The sequence below is a fragment of the Ovis aries genome, chromosome 21, assembly GCF_016772045.2.
Source record: "Ovis aries strain OAR_USU_Benz2616 breed Rambouillet chromosome 21, ARS-UI_Ramb_v3.0, whole genome shotgun sequence".
In the NCBI taxonomy this organism is placed as follows: domain Eukaryota; kingdom Metazoa; phylum Chordata; class Mammalia; order Artiodactyla; family Bovidae; genus Ovis; species Ovis aries.
In genome coordinates, this window is record NC_056074.1 from 12,030,857 (window position 1) to 12,051,974 (window position 21,118).

The 21,118-nt window shown below is 41.5% G+C and overlaps 1 protein-coding gene across 7 annotated transcripts in view; it reads right to left on the reverse strand.

Annotated features, from left to right (window-relative positions):
• ANKRD42 (ankyrin repeat domain 42) overlaps positions 1–20,614 on the reverse strand; it is a 67,770-nt gene extending 47,156 nt beyond the window's left edge. For 6 of the 7 annotated variants that reach the window (XM_027960118.3, XM_027960117.3, XM_027960115.3 and 3 more), the window contains exons 1-5: positions 19,672–20,614; positions 14,969–15,135; positions 4,824–4,931; positions 1,156–1,275; positions 195–330 (exon numbers count right to left, since the gene is read on the reverse strand). In XM_027960118.3, the coding sequence (XP_027815919.1) occupies positions 195–330; positions 1,156–1,275; positions 4,824–4,931; positions 14,969–15,135; positions 19,672–19,729 (589 nt within the window). In that variant the 5' untranslated portion in view covers positions 19,730–20,614. The remainder of the gene's footprint in view (positions 1–194; positions 331–1,155; positions 1,276–4,823; positions 4,932–14,968; positions 15,136–19,671) is intronic. The other variant, XM_027960116.3, reaches the window with a different exon arrangement.
• Between the last annotated feature and the right edge of the window lie 504 nt (positions 20,615–21,118).

Below are 21,118 nucleotides of genomic sequence, written 5' to 3' on the forward strand. Positions count from 1 at the left end.
TTACTATACACTCAAAAGAATGACTAACACCAAATAAATAAATACATTTTTTTTTAATGGTCACGTCAAATATATTTTACTACTTCAGTTTTGTTAGGAACTATTAGAATGATGACAGTTTAAATGTCTTAAACATGATTCAAACATTTGACAAGTTTATATTGAAAAGTCACAATGTCTGCTTTTGCAAATACCTGGAAGGTTTCCGTTGTAGTCCACGTCTTCTACACTACATCCCCATTTCACGAGAAGCTGCAAGCAGCCAAGCCGCCCATGAAAAGCTGCATAATGCACAGGTTTCCACTCTCTCTTGTCAGTCATGCTGGGATCCTACAGATAACATTCACAAGGACTCAGTTTCTTTCCATTTTGCAGCAGAAACACTAAGTCTAGCAGCTTAATTCTACAAATGAGAACCAGAAGCTGTTATTAAAACTGTAAGGCAAACACTAAATATAACAGAAATATTTATTGCAACCACTGATTTGAACATATGAGCTAAAATAAAATACTAATGATATTTTTAAAGATTATAAAGATTTTTTTAAAAGATTATAACTTGCCACATAGAAACTGTTTCTAAAAAGGTATTTAACTAGTCATTTTACAGGTCACAAGCTCCTGACCAACAAAATGAAAGATGGATTCAAATGATCAAATCATTTCTTGGGAACATAATCCAAGAGTTAACGAAAAATATTTAATTCTTATAAATAGTTATTTTTTATAACCACCGGGTAATTTTAAAAATAAATATTATAATAAATGAAATTTTTGGAGATATAAATCACTTTTTAAATTAGTTCATGAACTAAGAGTTACAAAAGAAATGGGTAAACACATACCAATTCAGAAAGGTTACAATTGCTGGTTATGTGTTTGGAAGCCTTAGAATCTTCCCTGGTAAACTTTGAACTCATATGAAGGACCTATGGCCTCTGAAATATTTTGTACCACTAAGCTGTTTTTTTGGTTGCTGAAGATTTAATTAAATTATTGCTCCCATGTTTAAAGATGGGAAAGTTAAAGAGAGAGATCAAATTACGTCCAGAGTCTTATGAAGGATATAAAAAGTCAGAAAGAGATAACCAGACTACCAAATGTTAGTCCATCTATATGATTATACATTCTCACATATTAACAGGAACACCTCACCACGCCACTTCGGAGCATTATTTGTAAAGTGAAAGAATGTCCATGTGTTGCGGCAAGGTGTAAAGGAGTGCATCCACGATCATCTTGAGCTGCCAGGTTGGCTCCGTTGATTATAAGAGCCTGAAGGCAGAGAAATAAGAAGGAATGTATGTGAACACAGACGCTAAATCGTGCAGATGCAGATTTAAAGGCAAGCAATTTATTAATCTATAGCTAAGCTATTATATAACTTTTTTTCATGTGTGCTACACACAAAGTCTAAGGAATTCTTAGAAAGTCCTAAGAAAAAGCTTGAAATCCTTTTTATTATTTTTTATTTTTTTGAAATCCTTTTTAAATTACCTAAGAGACAGTGTTCTCGCCTGGAGAATCCCAGGGACGGCAGAGCCTGGTGGGCTGCCATGTATGGGGTGGCACAGAGTGGGACACGAGTGAAGCAACTTAGCAGCAACAGCAGGAAACACTCATAATCGATTTCATATTTTGATTTGAGTATGTACATATAATTCATAAAACAAACTTTTCATGAGCACAGATTAAAAACCACCAACTTAAATAATTTAATGCTAAGCTAATAAAACAAATTTAAACTTTCTCTATTCCAAAAGCAGAATCTTTTATTAACTTTTAATAGATTTTTAATCTATTATTTAGATTTAATCTATTATTTTAAATAACTTTTAATAGGGTTTTAATAGAATAAAAGGACTTCACTATTAAAATGACTAGTTCTAAGCTCCAAATCAAACTTCTAACTGCATCTGAGGAGATTCCATATGAATTTACACTTGGCCCAGCTTCTATATATGGGTTATAGAATATACACAACATGTCCCTCTATATAATATACAGAGTAATTAGTTTAGAATTATTAGCTACTATTTTTCAATTTTATCTCCCTCAGACCTTTTTCTTTTCTAACCAGCCTATATTTACCAGTATCTTGGCTAAAGTTTACTTAGTCATAATTCCTACCAAGGGTTTTAGGAAGAATAGTTTCCGTGATTTTGGCTGACTCTCATTAACAAACTAGTCAATAATCATCACAAAACACATACCAAGGGCTTACTACATCACTACAAAGAATATGAAGATGTACTAACTTAGGGAATTAGGATATATGTAGAGACAAAGATAATCAACTATAAAAGCAGTCCTTGGTAAGTAACAAATGCACAGCACAGTACCCAAAAGCATCACAAAAGCTCTAAGAATGAACAGATCACTTTGAGGAAGAAAAGGACAAACAAGGCAGAGAGAATGGCTTGAACTAGTGCTTAGAGGAAGGCAAGCATCAAGTAAACCTTCATTTGACCCTGATACTCTCTTAAGTTACTACTGTATTTGTACTTTCCTTTCATTGCCTACTTTTCAAATTAAATACCTCCATGCCTGAATGTAAAGTCCACCTACAAACTGCATGCTATCTCTGTCATTCCAGAAATATAGCCGACCTCCCACTATAGAGTTCTCAAACTCAATGGCATTTCCTTAAGTGTTGTTCCTCTTAGTTTTATTCTGTAACTGATACACTACCTGACTTCTTCAGCTTCTTCCTTCACTTGCAGTCAATGCATCCTGGCTCTCTGTCTTTGTCCTCTGAATTCTTTACTCATTTCACTACTTGCTTCTATCCCTACTAGTAACATGTTTCAAAACTCAATTCTCAATTCTCCAGACACTCTTCTCTAGCTTTATTTCTCCTGAAATCTTGCTCTCCCGTGCCCTTTTCAACTGCCTGGACCATCTGTACCTGAATGACCGACAGGCACCTTAAACTCAACATGGGCCAAATTGAACTCAACATCCTTCCTCCCAAATCTCCCCTGCCTTTCAGATAGTGCCATATCTATAGTGCCATAATTATCCATCATTCTGACTCAAAACCTTACAGTCTCACTATACTTTGTCAGTGCTTGCTTTGTAAGATGTTTTAAATCATTTTATTTGTTTCTCATTGCAACCAACTAATCTTATTCTCTATGGTTAGTGATTATACCAAAGTCTCTGATTTTCTTACTTCCAAACTCTATTCATTCTAGATAATCCTGGATGCATCTTGCTAAAATAACTTCCTAAAATACTGTTTTCATTACCACATTTCCCTGTTAATATCCATGTGCATGTGTGTATATGTCCAAATATATATATATATATATATATATATATATACACACATATAAAAGTCTCTTTCCTATACAAATGAATCTTTATTCTATTACTAAGACATTTTACAAATCTGGCTTATCTAAACTTAGTTCAGAACAGTTCACATAACAAACCATCTACACTCAGTCAAACTCATACAACAGTATATTCCTTGAACACACCACACTTTTCCAATTCAAAGACTTCACACAGAATTATAGCATAGATATTAATAGGACAAAGTCTGAATTCAAACTTTGGCTTTTTCACTAACATACGCAACATACTTAACTCTGAATCTGTTTCCTAATCTACATGAAAGGAAACTCAAACCACCATTGTATTAAATTAAGTGATGCAAGGGAAACTGTGATTGACAAAAAGTGTTTGATAAATTTAATCACTATTTTTCTTTTCACATTCCCTACCTATAATGCTTCTTTACAACTTATCTTCTTAAAATCAACCCAATCTTTTAGGATTAGTTTCATTTGGAAGTTTCATTCCCTCCATTTATGATTCCTCTATCTCAAGTTCTACAGCTCTTCTCATCTGTACTTCCGTGAGAATCTTACTCAAAGACTATGACGTGTACTGTTTTGTAACTCACTGAGTAAAGGTCCTGTCACTGCAAATAGAATCTCAGGCTTCTTACAGTTAGGGACTGTTTGCTTATAAGATTTTGTATTCCTCCAAATTTCAATCCATTTCACTACATTTATTCAATCTACTTACTCCAATAAACTAGATCCTGACACATATTAATGTGTAACTCTAGCTGAGGAAATACATTAAATGAGGAATTTTAGACATGATAATCTGGACATGACTGTAACAGCCCTTAAAACAACCCAAACAGATAGCCAACTACTTTACAGATAAAATAATTTTGGATCTTACGCAATCTGTTTGAGTGATTTGTTTTGTTGTTGTTTAATTGCTCAGTCCTGTCAGACTCTTTTACCCCATGAACTATAGTCCGCCAGGCTCCTCTGTCCATGGAATTTCCCAGGTAAGAACACTGGAGTGGGCTGCTATTTCCTTCTCCAGAAGATTATCTTAACCCAGGGATTGAACCTGCATATCCTACATTAGCCGGTGGATTCTTTACCACTTAGCCACTAGGGAAGTAATTTCTAAAGCAATTACTTTTAAAAAAAGCAACCAAGGGTTTCCCTGGTGGCTCAGTGCTAAAGAATCTGCCTGCCAATGCAGGAGACATGAGTTCGATCTCTGATCCAGGAAGATCCCACGTGTCATGGAGCAACTAAGCCCATGAGCCACAACTACTAAGCCTGTGCTCTAGAGCCTGGGAGCCCCAACTGCCGAAGCCTGGGCACCCTAGAGCCTGTGCCCCCCAACAAGAGAGGCCACGTCAATGAGAAGTCTGCACGCAGCAACCAGAGTAGCCCCTACTCACCACGAGAGAAAAGCACATACAGCAATGAAGACCCACAACAGCCATAAATAAATAAACAAAATTATAAGAAAAACAGAAAAAGTGACCAAGTTATTATTACCTGCATGCAAGCATCCTGTCCCCTAATAGCAGATATGTGAGCTGCTGTCCAGCCTCTTGCAGTTACTTGGGAGACATCAGCTCCATGCCAGAGGAGCCAATGAAGACACTACATTAAGAAAACAACCATGTTAACCATTTTAGCAGGCATTTAAGATTTTTATATCGTTCAAGTTAGTCTACCATCATAAAATACTACAGCCTGAAAAGCATCACAAGTGAGTGAGGGCGCAGGTAGAAGGAAAACAAAAGCACAATCACAATGATATGGTAGCCCACATTCGGCCTTATGGTGGGGTAAACAATACGGAGTGGTAGGAGATGGGGAAAACTGGAGACCACCTTCCTTGTCCATAAGGTGAAATGCTACTCTATCCCAGTCAGTTTTTGCACTGAATGAAACGCTGGTCCAAATCTTATATTTGACCAATACTTTACAAGCCAAACAAAACATATCTGTGGTTAAATTCATTCAACAGCTGCCAATTTACAACCTCTGCCATAGGTTTCGAAATGGGTCCAGAAAATTCTGTATCAGAGCAAACACTGTTATTCTGAGAAGGCAGTGACAAAAAACCATCCAAAAGAAATAGAAATGCAAGAAAGCAAAGTGATTGTCTACGAAGGGTTTACAAACAGCTGAAAAAAGAAGAGAAAGTGACAGGCAAGGGAGAAAGGGAAAGATATATCCAACTGAATGCAGAGTTGCAGAGAATAGTAAGGAGAGATAAGAAGGCCTTCTTAAACAAACAATGCAAAGAAAGAGAGGAAAACAATAGAATGGAGAAGATTAGAGATCTCTTCAAGAAAACTGGAGCTATCAAGGAAGCATTTCATGCAAAGATAGGCATGATAAAGGACAGAAATGATAAGGACCTAACAGAAGTAGAAGATATTAAGAATAGGTGGCAAGAATACACAGAACTACAAAACACGCCTTAAACCCAAAAACCACAATAGTGTAGTCACTCACTTAGACCCAGATATCCTGGAGTGCGAAGTCAAGTGGGTCTTAGGAAGCAACATTACAAACACAGCTAGTGGATGTGATGGAATCTCAGCTGAGCTATTTCAAATGCTAAAGATGATGCTGGTGAAGTGCTGCATTCAATATATCAGCACATTTGGAAAACTCAGCAGTGGCCCTAGGACTGGGAAAGGTTAGTTGTCATTCCAATCCCAAAGAAGGGCAATGCCAAAGAATGTTCAAACTACTGTACAAAAATTGAGCTCCTTTCATGTGCTGTTGCTACTGCTAAGTCACTTGAGTCATGTCCGACTCTGTGCGACCCCACAGACAGCAGCCCACCAGGCTCCCCCATCCCTGGGATTCTCCAGGCAAGAACACTGGAGTGGGTCGCCATTTCCTTCTCCAATGCATGAAAGTGAAAAGTGAAAGGGAAGTCGCTTAGTCGTATCTGACTCTTAGTGACCCCATGGTCTGCAGCCTACCAGGCTCCTCCGTCCATAGGATTTTCCAGGCAAGAGTACTGGAGTGGGGTGCCATTGCCTTCTCCATTTCATGTGCTAGTAGCTTAAAATCCTTCACAATAGGCTTCAGCAGTAGGGAACAGAAAACTCCAGATGTACAAGCTGGATTTAGAAAAGGCAGAGGAACCAGAGATCAAATTGCCAACATCCGTTGGATCATCAAAAAAGAAAGAAAGTTCCACAAAAACATCTACTTCTACTTTATTAACTATGCCCAAGCCTTTGACTGTGTGGATCACAACAAACTGGAAAATTCTGAAAGATATGGGAATACCAGACCACCTGACCTGCCTCTTGAGAAATGTGTAAGCAGGTCAGGAAGCAACAGTTAGAAATGGACATGGAACAACAGACTGGTTCCAAATCAGGAAAGGAGTACGTCAACGCTGTATATTGTCACCCTGCTTCTTTAACTTCTATGCAGAGTACATCATGAGAAATGCTGGGCTGAAGGAAGCAAAAGCTGGAATCAAGATTGCCGGAAGAAATATCAATAACCTCAGATATGCAGATGACACATTACAGCAGAAGAAGAACTAAAGAGCCTCTTGATGAAAGTGAAAGAGGAGAGTAAAAGAGTTGGCTTAAAGCTCAACATTCAGAAAACGAAGATCATGGCATCTGGTCCCATCACTTCATGGCAAATAGATGGGGAAACAGTGGCTGACTTTATTTTCTTGGGCTCCAAAATCACTGTGGACGAGGACTGCAGCCACGAAATTAAAAGATGCTTGCTCCTTGGAAGAAAAGTTATGACCAACCTAGGCAGCTTATTAAAAAGCAGAGACATTACTTTGCCAACAAAGGGCTGTCTAGTCAAAGCTATGGTTTTTCCAGTAGTCATGTATGGATGTGAGAGTTGGACTATAAAGCTGAGTGCCAAAGAACTGATGCTTTCAAACTGTGGTGTTGGAGAAGACTCCTCAGAGTCCCTTGGACTGCAAGGAGATCTAACCAGTCCATCCTAAAGGAAATCAGTCCTGAATATTCATTGGAAAGACTGATGCTGAAGCTGAAACTCCAACACTTTGGCCACCTGAGGTCAAGAGCTGACTCATCTGAAAAGACCCTGATGCTGGGAAAGACTGAAGGCAGGAGAAGGGGACAACAGAGGATGAGATGGTTAGACAGCATCACCAATTCAATGGACATGAATGTGAGCAAACTCTAGGAGATAATGAAGGACAGGGAAGCCTGGCTTGCTGCAGTTGATGAGATCACAAAGAGTCAGACATGAGTCAGTAACTGAATAACAAAAGAAACTAAGTAGCATATCAAACAAGGGAGGGAGCCAAATAGGTCTTAAGATCTTTTAAAATTAACTTAAGTCTCAACAAATACAGTACTAGAGGTCTGTGCCACACACGGTGTCACTGTCTTTATATTTTCAACTTTGTCGTCCACCTTCAAGAAGTTTCTTTCTTGTGTCATTCAGATACACTGTCACATCAGTCATTATATCATTTCTTGGAAAGGGTAGTAACTTAGGTATCATCTGTCTATCATGGAGATTAATGGCTGATAAAATATGAGGGAGGTGCTCAACCTCACTAATAATCACAGTAAGTCATCCATTTTTACTCAACAAATATTTATGGAGTGTATGCTAACACTGCATAGCTAGTGCAGAATAAAACCACTGTAAACATTCATGTACAAGGTCTCTATCCTGGGTAAATATGTACAAGTGAGATTGCTAGGACACAGAAAAGTATTTGTTTCACTTTACAAGAAACTGCCAAACTGTTCTCCAAAGTGGCTGTATCAGCTTACACTTCTACCAGTAGTGTACGAGACTTCTCGTTGCTCCATATCCTTGTCCATATTTGGTATTATCATTTTTCTGGGTTATGTTTTTCTTTTTGTTTTGCCATTCTAATAGGTGCGCTGCTGCTGCTGCTGCTAGGTCGCTTCAGTCATGTCCGACTCTGTGCGACCCCACAGACGGCAGTGGCATCTAACTGTGGTTTTAATTAGCATTTTCCTACTGGCTAATGATATTGAACACTTTTTTCATGTGCTTATTACCAGTCATATATACTCTTTGAGAAAGTGTCTACTGAAACCATTTGCCCATTTTTAATTGGGTTTTTTATTTTACTACTGAATTGTGAGAATCATACATTTGGCTACAAGTTCTTAGTCATATTTATGATTTGCAAATATTTCCTATGTTTTCATCTAAAAGTTTTATTAAGGTTAAGTGTCACATTTGTTTACGATCTGTTTTCAGTACATTTTCATATATAGTACCAAGTATGAATTAAGGTTCACTTTCTTACATACGACTGTCCAGTTGTGCCAATACCATTTAATAAAAATACTGTTTTCCACTGGACTATATTTGCACCTCTGTCAATAATCAACTGACCAATCAGCAGGACTTCAGAAATGACTAAGGGAGGAGCTTAGTAAATTCTCCCCAAGAAACAAATGACAAAGCTCGACAAAACTGTCAAAAACAACCATTTGGCAGCTGAGTGGTTAGGACTCTGCACTTCCACTGCAGTGGACATGAATTGGATCCCTAGTTGGGGAACTAAGATTCTGCATGGCAAGCAGCCATGGCCAAAAAAAAATTTAAAGACTCTGCAAGGCATATAATGAAATGAGAAGCATGTATCAAGAAATATCTGCTGATTCTAAAAACAGGAGGAGCCTGTGGCATATTAGCCTGGGACTACAAGCATCCTTAGCCCCAGCTTCATGACACAGGAGTTCTACCCAGGTGGACAGCTCTACTGCCCTGCTAAAGAGACTGAGAGGCCCCTGCCCAGGTACATTTTAAAAACAAATCTACTCCTCAGTGGCAACACTCTAGGAAAGCCAACATCAGAACCAGTCATGACACTGGTTGGGGCAAACACAAAACTAAAATCCTCCTAGAAAATTAACAGAAAATTTCAAGAAATGAGACAACCTAAGTTGCTAAGATTTTGAATGTTGATGAAAGTGAAAGAGGAGAGTGAAAAAGCTGGCTTAAAACTCAACATTCAAAGGCCTTGCTAAGATTCCACTTATCCTTTCTGGCCTAAAAAGTTGGGTATATGTACAACATCGTTCATAGCCAGGAAAGATTGAAGAAGTCCCAAGCTGGCTGGACATTCATGGCTAAGGCCTGAAAATACATGGGGAAAAAAAAAGGCAAGCTGACTTGTAAACTGCTTGGACTTTGAAGACACTCCACAAGCCATACACAGAATCATTAGCAAGGTGGTCGCCTTTGTGGCTCAAGGTATTTAAGTGCAACCTCTGATTAATCACTGGCTGACCACTAAGCTATGCTGTCCCAGGGTGACCCCTATGAAGCCAGACTTAAAGATTAAAAATAAGAGAGAAATTCCTGGTGATCCACTGGTTAGGACTCAGCTCTTTCACTGCAGGGAGCACAAATTCAATCTCCAGCTGGAAAACTACTTATTAAGATCTCTCACGCCATGCATCCAAACTAAATAAATAAATATTTAAAAATAAAAGAATTAAAAAAAAAAAAAAGAACAGTGGACACACACTGTGAGGGAAACAGATTCCACAAAATTAGTCCAAGCAAACCAACATACAAACACAGAACAAGCACCCCAGGGAAGAGGGATACAGGAAGTAGAATCTGAACCCAGAGGCGTTGCGATATACAACCTTAAATGTCCACCAGAACGTGCAATGAGGAAAAGGCAATCTCTTCAACAAGTGATGCTGAAAGTTTGACAGCCTCATTAAATCAATGAAGTTAGAACACGCTCTCACACCATATACAAAAATAAACTCAAAATGGCTTAATGACTTAAAAAAAATAAGATATGACACCATAAAACTGCCGCAAGAGAACACAGGAAAAACATTCCATGACATCAATGGTACCAGTGTTTTCTTAGGTCAGTCTCCCAAGGGAACAGAAATAAAAGCAAAAACAAACAAATGGGATCTAATTAAAAAACAAGAATGTGTAGTATATACACAGGAAAATGAAGTAAATAGAAACTTTCTCTGAGAGGATACAGATGCTCAACTTAGTCTTCAAAGCTGTAATAAATAGCTTCAGAGAATGAAAATAAATTTTTTAAAGAATTTATGTTTAATAAATTAAAGGATGATAACAACAATGATTCATCAAATAGAAAAAAAAAAGAGAACTTTTTTAAAAAAAGAAAATTCTGAAGGGGCAAAATATATCTGAACTAAAAGTTTACTTTATGGCAGAAAGTGAAAAGGAAGTAAAGAGCCTCTTGATAAAAGTGGAAGAGGAGAGTGAAAAAGTTGGCTTAAAACTCAACATTCAAAAACTTAAGATCATGGCATCCAGTCCCATCACTTCACGGCAAATAGATGGGGAAACAGTGGAAACAGTGATAGGCTTTATTTTCTTGGGCTCCAAAATCACTGCAGATGGTGACTGCAGCCATGAAATTAAAAGAGGCCTGCTCTTTGGAAGAAAAGCTATGACCAACCTAGACAGCACATCAAAAAGCAAAGACATTACTTTACCTACAAAGGTCCATCTAGTCAAGGCCATGGTTTTCCAGTAGTCATGTATGGATGTGAAAGTTGGACCTTTTAAAGAAAGATGAGTGCTGAAGAATTGGTGCTTTTGAAGTGTGGTGTTAGAGAAGACTCTTGAGACTCCCCTGGACTGCAAGGAGATCCAACCAGTCCATCCTAAAGGAAATCAGTCCTGAATACTCATTGGAAGGACTGATGTTGAAGCTGAAACTCCAATACTTTGGCCACCTGATGTCAAGAGCTGACTCATTTGAAAAGACCCAAATGCTGGGAAAGACTGAAGGCAGGAGGAGAAGGGGATGACAGAGGATGAGATGGTTGGATGGCAACTTAATGGACATGAGTTTGAGCAAGCTCCGAGAGTTGGTGATGGACAGGGAAGCCTGGTGGGCTACAGTACATGGAGTCACAAAGAGTTGGACACAACTGAGCAGCTAAACTGAACTACAGGGGCTCAAAAGCTGATTTCATCTGATAGAAGAAAAAAAATGAAGTCTAATAAAGCACAGTTTTCACCAGTTATTAATTTAGTTGTCATTTTATACTACCAACATAAGTCCCACAAGTCTTAAGAAATCTCAAAAAGGATAACAGAATGTAAAGGTATTAGTGCAACACTGAAGTAGAGAAGGAGGAGATGATCCTTAAATGGCAACAAAGAAATGCACCAAAACTTTTTTATTTAATTCTGTTAAAATTCAACAAACATTTCTTGAACAGTTGCTATACACTGTGCTAGATGCTAAAAATATAAATTTAATTCAACAAACTCAGCAATACAACAAACATTTATTGGGAATCCACAATGTGACTCCAATATGCCAGACACTATACTAGATACTGAGGAAAAAAAGATAAATAAAACTCAAATGAAAAAATGGTACCTTCAAAGAGTTGAAAATCTAACAGAGAATACAATTCCATATGATAAATAGAATTTTTCAAATGTGTATAAAATTGAGGGAAAAGTTGCTAGTTGGATGATACTGAGGGGAAAAACACAGAAGGCTTTGCCAAGTAGGTGCTACTTGAGCTGGATTTCAACTGGGAAGAGGTGAGACCAGGCAAATGAAATGGCTCATACACAGTCTACAATAATATGAAACAGTAGACTAGTTTGGGAAACGACAGTCACTTGCACTGGAACATAAAACAAGTCTGACAGGTGTAGAGGTTGAAGAGGCAGTCTACTATATTAAACAGCTCAAACTTTATACTACAGAGTAGAGAGTCACTACAGGGACTTAAGGAAGGTTTTCTGGAGAAGGAAATGGCAACTCACTTCAGTATTCTTGTCTGGAGAATTCCATGGACAGAAGAGCCTGGTGGGCTACAGTCCACGAAGTCACAAAGAGTTGGACACTACTGAGTGACTAACATTTTCACACTTCCACTTTCTTTAAGAAAGGTTTACTGCTTCTGTTTTAGAGCAGTAATCTTGTGTGTCAGTTATAACTAAAGGTAGATGAGCCAAAAAAGAAGGAAATCAAGTAGCTCTAAAGCAGTGGCTATGAAGGTGGAGAAGACAATTCTGAGAGTCAAAGATGGAAGAGAATCAACAAACCTCGTGATCAGTTTACACTACATCAATATGCACCGTGAAGCACTTCATCTAGACAAACGCTTATACTGAGTTTTGCTTCTGTAAAACCCTAAGACAACTCAATAATGATTCAAAGAACATTAGCCTGGAAAGCTAAGAAAAGGAGTGAAAAGAATAATGGTTTAGTTTTAAACCAACTGAATTTGAGATGCCAGTCAGGTATGCATGAGCTGCTGATAAGCACTGTATGCAGAAACCAGAATTCAAATTCTGGAGAGAAAACATTTCTGTGAATTATTATACAGAAGAGATCAAGACAAGGAAGTCTAAAAATGGCCTAGGGAGAAAGTGTAACATAGAAGAGAGAAGTCCATTGGCAGGGCATAAAGAAAACCACTAATTTGGCAGACTAAAATCAGTATTTCCTCTTCTCTTCAAAATCATTTTTAACAAAAAGGCAAGAAAATCCCATCATTGAAGCTAAGAGACATCTGAAACCACAAAATAGATGGGAAAGCTGCCGAAGTATAGATCAATCAGGGATGTGGGAGGAAACAGCAGAGAAAATCCCCACTCAGGGCTGCAGGCACAAACAGACCCACCAGGCACATTCTTCCCAAGTGAGAGGGAGCCACTAAAAGGCAAAGGAGAAATCTCCCCAATTCAAGTGGGGCACACACACTGGTGGAGAGAGATTCTTTGGACCAGATTTGGTTCCAAGAAACAGAAAAGCCCAAACAGACAGGAAATCACAGAGACTCCATATTCATAGAAAGCAGACTGTGTGGCAGGAGATGCATAGGCAACAGGGAAATGTAATAGCTGAAATAAGCTCCCCACACATAATAGTGAGAATCATGAGAAAAATTCCAGTTGGCTTTGTATACAGCCCAAGAATAAAAAGTTGTGCATACAAATAAACTTATCGACGAAATAGAATCTGCCTGCAATGCAGGAGCCCTGGGTTCCATCCCTGGGCTGGGGAGATTCCCTGGAGGAGTACATGGCAACCCACTCCACTATTCTTGCCTGAAAATCCCATGGACAGAAGAGCCTGGTGGGCTACAGTCCATGGGGTCACAGAGTTGAACACGACTGAGCGACTAAGCACATAGCACATGAAACAGAAACAGACTCACAGCCATAGAGAACAGACTTACCATTGCCAAGAGGGGGCGGGGCGGAGGGAAGGATTGGGAGTTAGGGACTAACAGATGCAAACTATCACATTTAGAATGGATAGACAACAAGGTCCTGCTGTGTAGCACAGGGAACTATATTCAATATCCTGTGATAAACCATAATGGAAAAGAAATGAAAAACAATGTATATATACAAGCATAACTGAATCACTGCTGCACAGCAGAAATGAATACATTGCAAATCACCTATACTTCGATAAGATATATCAATAAACAAAGGAATTTATGCATTAAAATATTCACTAAGCACTGCTTGTACTATTGAAAAACTAAAGCCAATGAAATATCCATCAATCAAAAAATGAATACATTCTGATATTTACCTAAGAATAGACTACTACAACATAGCTGAAAGAAATTAACTAGAGTACATATAGGGAGTAGGACATGGCAACCCACTCCAGTATTCTTGCCTGGAGAATCCCAGGGACGGGGGAGCCTGGTGGGCTGCTATCTATGGGGTTGCACAGAGTCGGACACGACTGAAGCGTCTCAGCAGCAGCAGCAGAGTACATATATGTAACCACCTTGTTAAGTCAAAAATACATTGTTATACAAAAAAAAGCAAGCTGCAGAATGATCCAAATAATATGACATTTCATATAAAACTTGTCATTTAAAACCATGATCTAATCATATGTAATAACAGCATAAAACATAGATGATAATAATAAACACCAACTTCAGAGCAACAGTTACCTCTGGAGTTGGAAGAAGAGGAATGACACCTGGGAGGGGCACTCAGGGGCTTAAAATGCGTCTATGAGATTCCATCTCTGTCCAAAATCTGAAGCAACTACAGCAAGAATATCAGGATCTGATAGAGCTATGCATGCATTGTTATCCTCTGCAAGCCACCTTCTATGCTGCTTTTGGAATCCAGCCACCACACTGAGAGGAATCGCAAACTAGTCCACATGTGGCGACCTCACAGAGAGGCCTGTGTGGAGAGGAATCAAGATGGCCAGGGCCCACAGCCAGCCTCTACCACCAGATGTCTGTGTAATCAAGCCTTTGGAAGATTCCAGCCCTAGCTTTTAAATCCTCTCGCTAGAGCCCCCAACATCATAGGGCAGAGAAAAGGTGTCCCTGACATCTAAATTCCTGATTCACTCCTAAGAATAAATAGTTATTTTATGCCACTAAGTTTTAGGATACAATTTATTACAAAGCTAACCAGAACACCCAAATGTTACAGTGAATTGAAAAGAAAAATATTTGTGTATATATGTATAACTGAATCACTCTGCTAAGCAGCAGAAATTAACACTGTAAATCAACTATGCTTCAATAAAATTTTAAAAAAGAAAAACATTTGTGGTGCCCAGCATAAGGCCTCAGTCCTGTTTGCTAAATTTACAAAGCTGCCAACAGCTCCAAACTTACACAGTTTAATAATTTATAGTTTCTTACCTCCAAACTGCCAGAATGTGCTGCCCAATGTAAAGGGGTAAATTTATGGAGAGTATCAACTTCATTAATGCTGGCGCCACGGCGTACGATTTCTGAAAGCTGCGTTACATCTCCAGCACGCACTGCATCGTGTATGCTGCCAAAATGCACTTTCTTCCTGGCACCTACTGAAAAACCAAATTGCTTAAAATATACTGCAAAACTAAAAAAAGCCTAGGCACTGACATATATAATCTATCACGTGTAAAGCAGGTAACTAGTGGAAAACTGCTCTATAACACAGGGAACCCAGCTCGGCATTTTGTGCCGACCTGAAGCCAGGAGGGAGGTTTAAGAGGTAGCGGTATATACATAAATAGAAGTATGACTCATTCCCATTGTTGTACAGCAGAAACCAGCACAACATTGTAAAGCAATTATCCTCCAACTAAAAAATAAATTTAAGATAAAAAAAGACTAAAGCAACAATTGAACCGAAAGTACAAAGTCACTTTGGCTTTCCAAATAATTTACTACAAAGACACTCATGAATAACATCTTAATCAGACTTCATTTTCAGCTCTAATATGTAAAGAGCACAGAAGTCATCACCTACATTCATACAGGAAAAAAGCTGAACAAACTGAAAATCAACTTTTCTTAGACTCATCAGAATTCCGGTCTCAGGGCAAACAGCCACCCTGAATTTGGAGAGACAGGTCAAGAGAAATGTGGTCAAGTTCAGCTCACCTGGAGCAGAAGCCACTGGAACCATAAACTTCCAGAAGCACTCAAGTGGTAATTTTGACAAACTGTTGGGGGCCGGGTATGTACTAGCCTAAGAGTGAGAAACTCCTCAGGGCCACAGTCTTACGAGGCCTCCTCATTTTCATACATTTTACCTTCAAAACTCCACCAGGCTATCACCGTGAAAAACCAAAAAAAAAAAAAAAAAAATCGCTTCATGTCTTTGGTAGAGGGAAGAGAGAAGTGACCATTTAGAAACCTGCCCAACTATTCTCTGTAACAAAGGCCTACTCTCCAGTGGAAAAGACTTAACCAGAACCTTATCTCACATAGGCAGATACATCTTATCAATGTTTTCATATTTCTCATATATCCTACACTAAGAAAGGGATGGTAAGTCACAACTTTTACTTCATACATGAAGTGTCATATTTTATAATTTCGTGTTCCAAACATCAAGACTGCATTGTCAGCCTTACTGTCCCGTGAAATATCTTAACGTGCGTTGTGAACCAGAAGCACCGAAAGTATCTAAGCATGAACAGACAGTAGTTGGAGAAGGAAGTAAACAGTTCAAATCAGTTGACAGCTGAAATCATTTCTTACACCCACTGTTAGCAAAATGCTATGCATTTTACTCAAAAATCCTTTCAGAGCCTCTACCATATGCCAGGCACTATGATAATACAATGAACAGACATGGATTTTAGACTTTTTTTTTCCACAGATGCTTTTAAAACTATTGGGATAAATTCGACACAACAAAAAACCTGACAGTAACATTGTAAGAGTACAGGTAAAATAAAGGAGGAAGAGGAGGAAACAGTGGAGCAAGTCTCTGAAGAACAACTCAGATATATGTATCCGGGCAAGGGAATAAGGAAGCACCCCACAAAAAACCAAACTACTTGATGTTTAATGATGTTAATCCCCCTAAGTCAGACCTTCATTATTCTCCTTCATTTATTTCTTTTAAACTTTGGCATAAAGGTTTGTGTTTGGTTCTCCAGATAAGCAGTGGGGCCTTAGTTCCCTGCTGCTGCTGCTAAGTTGCTTCAGTCGTGTCCGACTCTATGCGACCCCGTAGACGGCAGCCTACCAGGCTCCCCCATCCCTGGGATTCTCCGGGCAAGAACACTGGAGTGGGTTGCCATTTCCTTCTCCAATGCATGAAAGTGAAAAGTGAAAGTGAAGTCGCTCAGTTCTGTCTGGCTCTTAGCAGCCCCATGGACTGCAGCCCACCAGCCTGATCAGGGACTAAATTCATGCCCCCTGCAGTGAAAGTGCAGTGCCTTAACCACTGGATCACCAGCAAAATCTCCATTATTCTCCTTTAAACAAGTTCTGCAAGATCTACAAATGACATTCTACCCATTTTAATCCATTTCATACAGGAACACTCTAATCCATCGTATGCAAGGACACTATCCTGATCACTGCATGCCTCCACACTCCAAACTGCTTCTGGTTATCCAGCGCTCATCTAGAGGCTCTCAGTACGACAGTCTATGCCCTCCCATAACTTGCTGCATGCTAAGTCGCTTCAGTTGTGTCTGACTTTGTGGCTCTATGGTTGCAGCCCTCCAGGCTCCTCTGTCCATGGGATTATCCAGGCAAGAATACTGGAGCAGGTTTTCATGCCCTCCTGCAGGGGATCTTCCTGCATCTCAGGGATCCATCCCGCATCTCATCATGTCTCCTGCATTGGCAGGTAGGTTCTTTACCACTAGCACCACTTGGGAAGCCCTCCCATAACTTGCCTCCATCTAATTTCACAACCTTTTTTCTCACCACATGCCATTCCAGTTTATTCATTCATCCACTCATCCACCCACTCAACATTAACCTGGCATCTATCATAAGTATAAAAAGATTAAAAAGACATGGTCTCTATCCTCAAGGAACTCACAGAGATATACAAATACAAATTACAAAACAATGTAGTTAAGAGCAACGACAGAAATATTCCTAAGAACTTACGGAAGCAGAAGACTTCTAACTCAGCTAGGACAGGAGGGAAGGAGAGCAGAAAAGGGTTCCTAGAAAAGGTAACACCTGCGATGAATCTTCAAGGGTTAGCAGGACTTTGCGAGGTGAAATGCATGCAGGAAAAGGCATCCTGGACAGTTCAAGAAACTATAAAAATACCCACCCTACTGTGGAAGCATAAGGTTGAAAGGAAAAGAGGCCAGAATTAGATAAGAGGCAGGCTGTGCTGGAACTTGTTAGAGCTGAACAGACAGCAGGGAGTCATTAAAGGATTTTAAGTAGAGGACTAAGAATGATCAGATGTGTAACGCTGGCTGCAGTGAGGGGAATTAATGGACTGGGGAGCAAAAGGGCAAGAGAAGAGACTCATGGAGACCATATAGGAAGATATCTACAGGAGTCTCCACCAGAGCGGTTGAGACCCTCAACTAAGAGAATGGCAGTAGGAACAGAAGAGGAAACAGATTCAACATATATTATGCAAACAGGATGAAATGAACTTGGAGGGATTTGGTGTGTGAAATAAGGGAAGAATAACAGGACAACTCCAAAGTGTATGACTAAGTTACACAAGCGGTACAGTGCCACTGAAACAACCAACACTAAAGGACAGAGAGGACATAATGGTACAAAATCATATTTTGAATGTGTTGATCTTGAGGTGCCCAAGGAAGAGTTCCACAAGGGGAGCTGTACATGTAAGTCTGCAGCTCCAAGGAGAGGTCTGGAGCTGAGCTCTCACAGTTAGCTGTGTCTCAGTAGTAGGCAGCTTTCTCTGATCCCCAACCTTACCCTACACTGAAGGCAGGGGCCCTCTATTCTTCCTTATAACTCATTACGCTAGTAATTACTTGCTCAGTATTTATCTTCCCCACTAGGAGGAAGGAATGCGTTTGTCTTCTTTGCTCACATATCCTTAAGAAAAAGCACACAGTAGACAATAAATATTTACTGGATGACTGAATAACAGATTCGGAGGTCCTCAGTAGGGTTGAAGTCATAGTACTTAACAAGGCAAAAAGCATCAGTGATGGCACTATCCAAGAGGAAAAAAAAAAAAGCAACATTTATGGAGAGGATAGAAGAAAAGCCAGGATGGATGGATGGATGGGTGGATAGCTAGCTAGCTAGACAGACAGGGAGAGTTGGGAAAGTGGAAAGAAGAAAATTAGGTGAGTCTAATATCTCCAGGGCTTCTATGGTGGCTCAGAGATAAAGAACCCGCCTGGCCAAGGCAGGAGACTCCAGTTCAATCATCTGCTTCGGGAAGATCCCCTGGAGAAGGAAATGACTACCAACTCCAGAGTCCTGGGAAATCCCATGGGCGGAGGAGCCTGGCAGGCTACAGTCCATGGGGTAGCAAAGAGCTGGACACAACTTAGTGACCAAACAACAAACAAATACTATTTACAGAGTCAAATGCCGCAGAGACGCCAAGAACTTAAAAGGGTCCATAAATGTTAACAAGAATTGCTATCACCTAGGAAAGGCAATGGCACCCCACTCCAGTACTCTTGCCTGGAAAATCCCATGGATGGAGGAGCCTTTTAGGCTGCAGTCCATGGGGTCGCTGAGGGTCAGACACAACTGAGCGACTTCACTTTCACTTTTCACTTTCATGCATTGGAGAAGGAAATGGCAACCCACTCCAGTGTTCTTGCCTGGAGAATCCCAGGGACGGGGGAGCCTGGTGGGCTGCCGTCTACGGGGTCGCACAGAGTCGGACACGACTGAAGCGACTTAGCAGCAACAGGAACGAAGTCTCAGGAATGGGCGCAGATGGGAACCAGAAAAAAAAAAGGTAAGGAAAGCTGAAACGAGGAAAGATGGGGGCCAGATGACCAGATGAGCTTTGGGACCCACTGTAAATAGGTCAATTAAGGGGAAAGAGATGAGTGACAGGTGAGAAAGGGAAATGCCAAGAAGAGGCTGGAGTGAGAAAAGTGGAGTGTGGCAGAGACAAGGGCCAGCGAAGCGGTCCGACTCACTCGGGGTCGCAGACTCCGTGGAGGAGGTGGACGGGCCCGAATCGGACACCCCGGGCATGGTGCGGCGACTCGGACTCCGGGGCGGGGTCGAGTCCAGGCCCCCGCTGCTGCGGCGGTCTTCGCTCGCTGTCACCCACGAGCCACTGCAGCAGCGGCTGTCTCCCTCGTCGTCGCTAGGCCCGGGGCCGCCGTCCTCCGTCGTCCTCCCCCAGGAGGCCCGGCAGCGGGAACCTTCGCCCTCACTTTCCCTCTCCCAGAAGCGGCGGCGGCTGGCGTCTTCGCTGACGCTCACCGCGGAGGAGTCGCTGGCCAAGTAGCCGCGGTCTTCACTCACCGCCTCCCAGGAACTGCTGAGGCTGCGGCCGCCATCCACACTCGCGCCCTCCCAAGAGCCACTGAGGCGGCGGCGGCGGCGGCGGCGGTCGTCACTGCCCCTCTCGCCCGAGTCGCTGGCTCGGGGGCCCCGAACCTCCCGGACTTCGTCCCAAGTCCCGCTGAGGCGGAGGCCACGGTCGTCTCTGATGGATCCCGAGTCACTAGTCGGGTGGCTTCCGACTTCACTGAAGCTCGCGTCGCTGCTGAGGCCTCCCCTCAGTCTCTCCCAAGAGTTGCCGGGACGGTGGCCGCAGTCTCCCCTGACTCTCTCTTCAGAGACGCTGCGGCCGTGGTCCAGGTCTTCGCTGACCCTTCTCGAGTCATCGCGGGAGAAGCCGACGTCTTCACTTCCTCTTCCCGTCGGTACCCGGCAGCGGCGATCGCTCTCCTCGCGGATTCTTTGTCTGTCTTCGCTAAGACGAGAGCCTTGGCCCTCGCTCACTCTTTCCCTGGACGGATCACCGCGACGACCGTGCCGGCCATTTATCCTCCACACGCGCTGGCTGGTGCGGCGGCCGCCGTCTTCGGTTGCTACTCCGCGCGACTCACTGTGGCGGCGGCCGCCGTCGGCGAGCACCCGCTCCACCGAGTCGCTTTCCAGCGTCCCGACCACCAGCTACCTGGTTGGAGCTGGGGGCTGGGGGAGCCGGCGCCCTGGAAACGGGTAAACTTCCGGCGTGGTGCGGTCATTTCCGGTTCCTCGCTGCTGTGCGTCACTTCCGACTTCCTTGCCCTTTTTTTTTTTTTCTTTCTTTTTTTTAAGTACTCTATTTTTTTCGAGGCGTCCCTTCTAGACATGGTGGTGTGGAACGGGTTTCGGTGAAATGGCGCTCGGCCTCACGTCCAGCCTGTCTCGGCCCCGTCTCTATAACGGCCTGGCATCGGTTGCGCCCACCAGGGCTCGGCGACGCAGGTGGAGAGGCTCCTGGACTGCAGTCGGCGTCCGTGGCCCGAGTATGTGCCGCGAACCGGGCGGGGCCTTGCATCCTCTGGAAACCTAGTGTCCTTTTTCGGTGCCGGTTGGAGCGTTGGAGAAAATATATTCTTACCCTGTCATAAGTACGGACAAAAG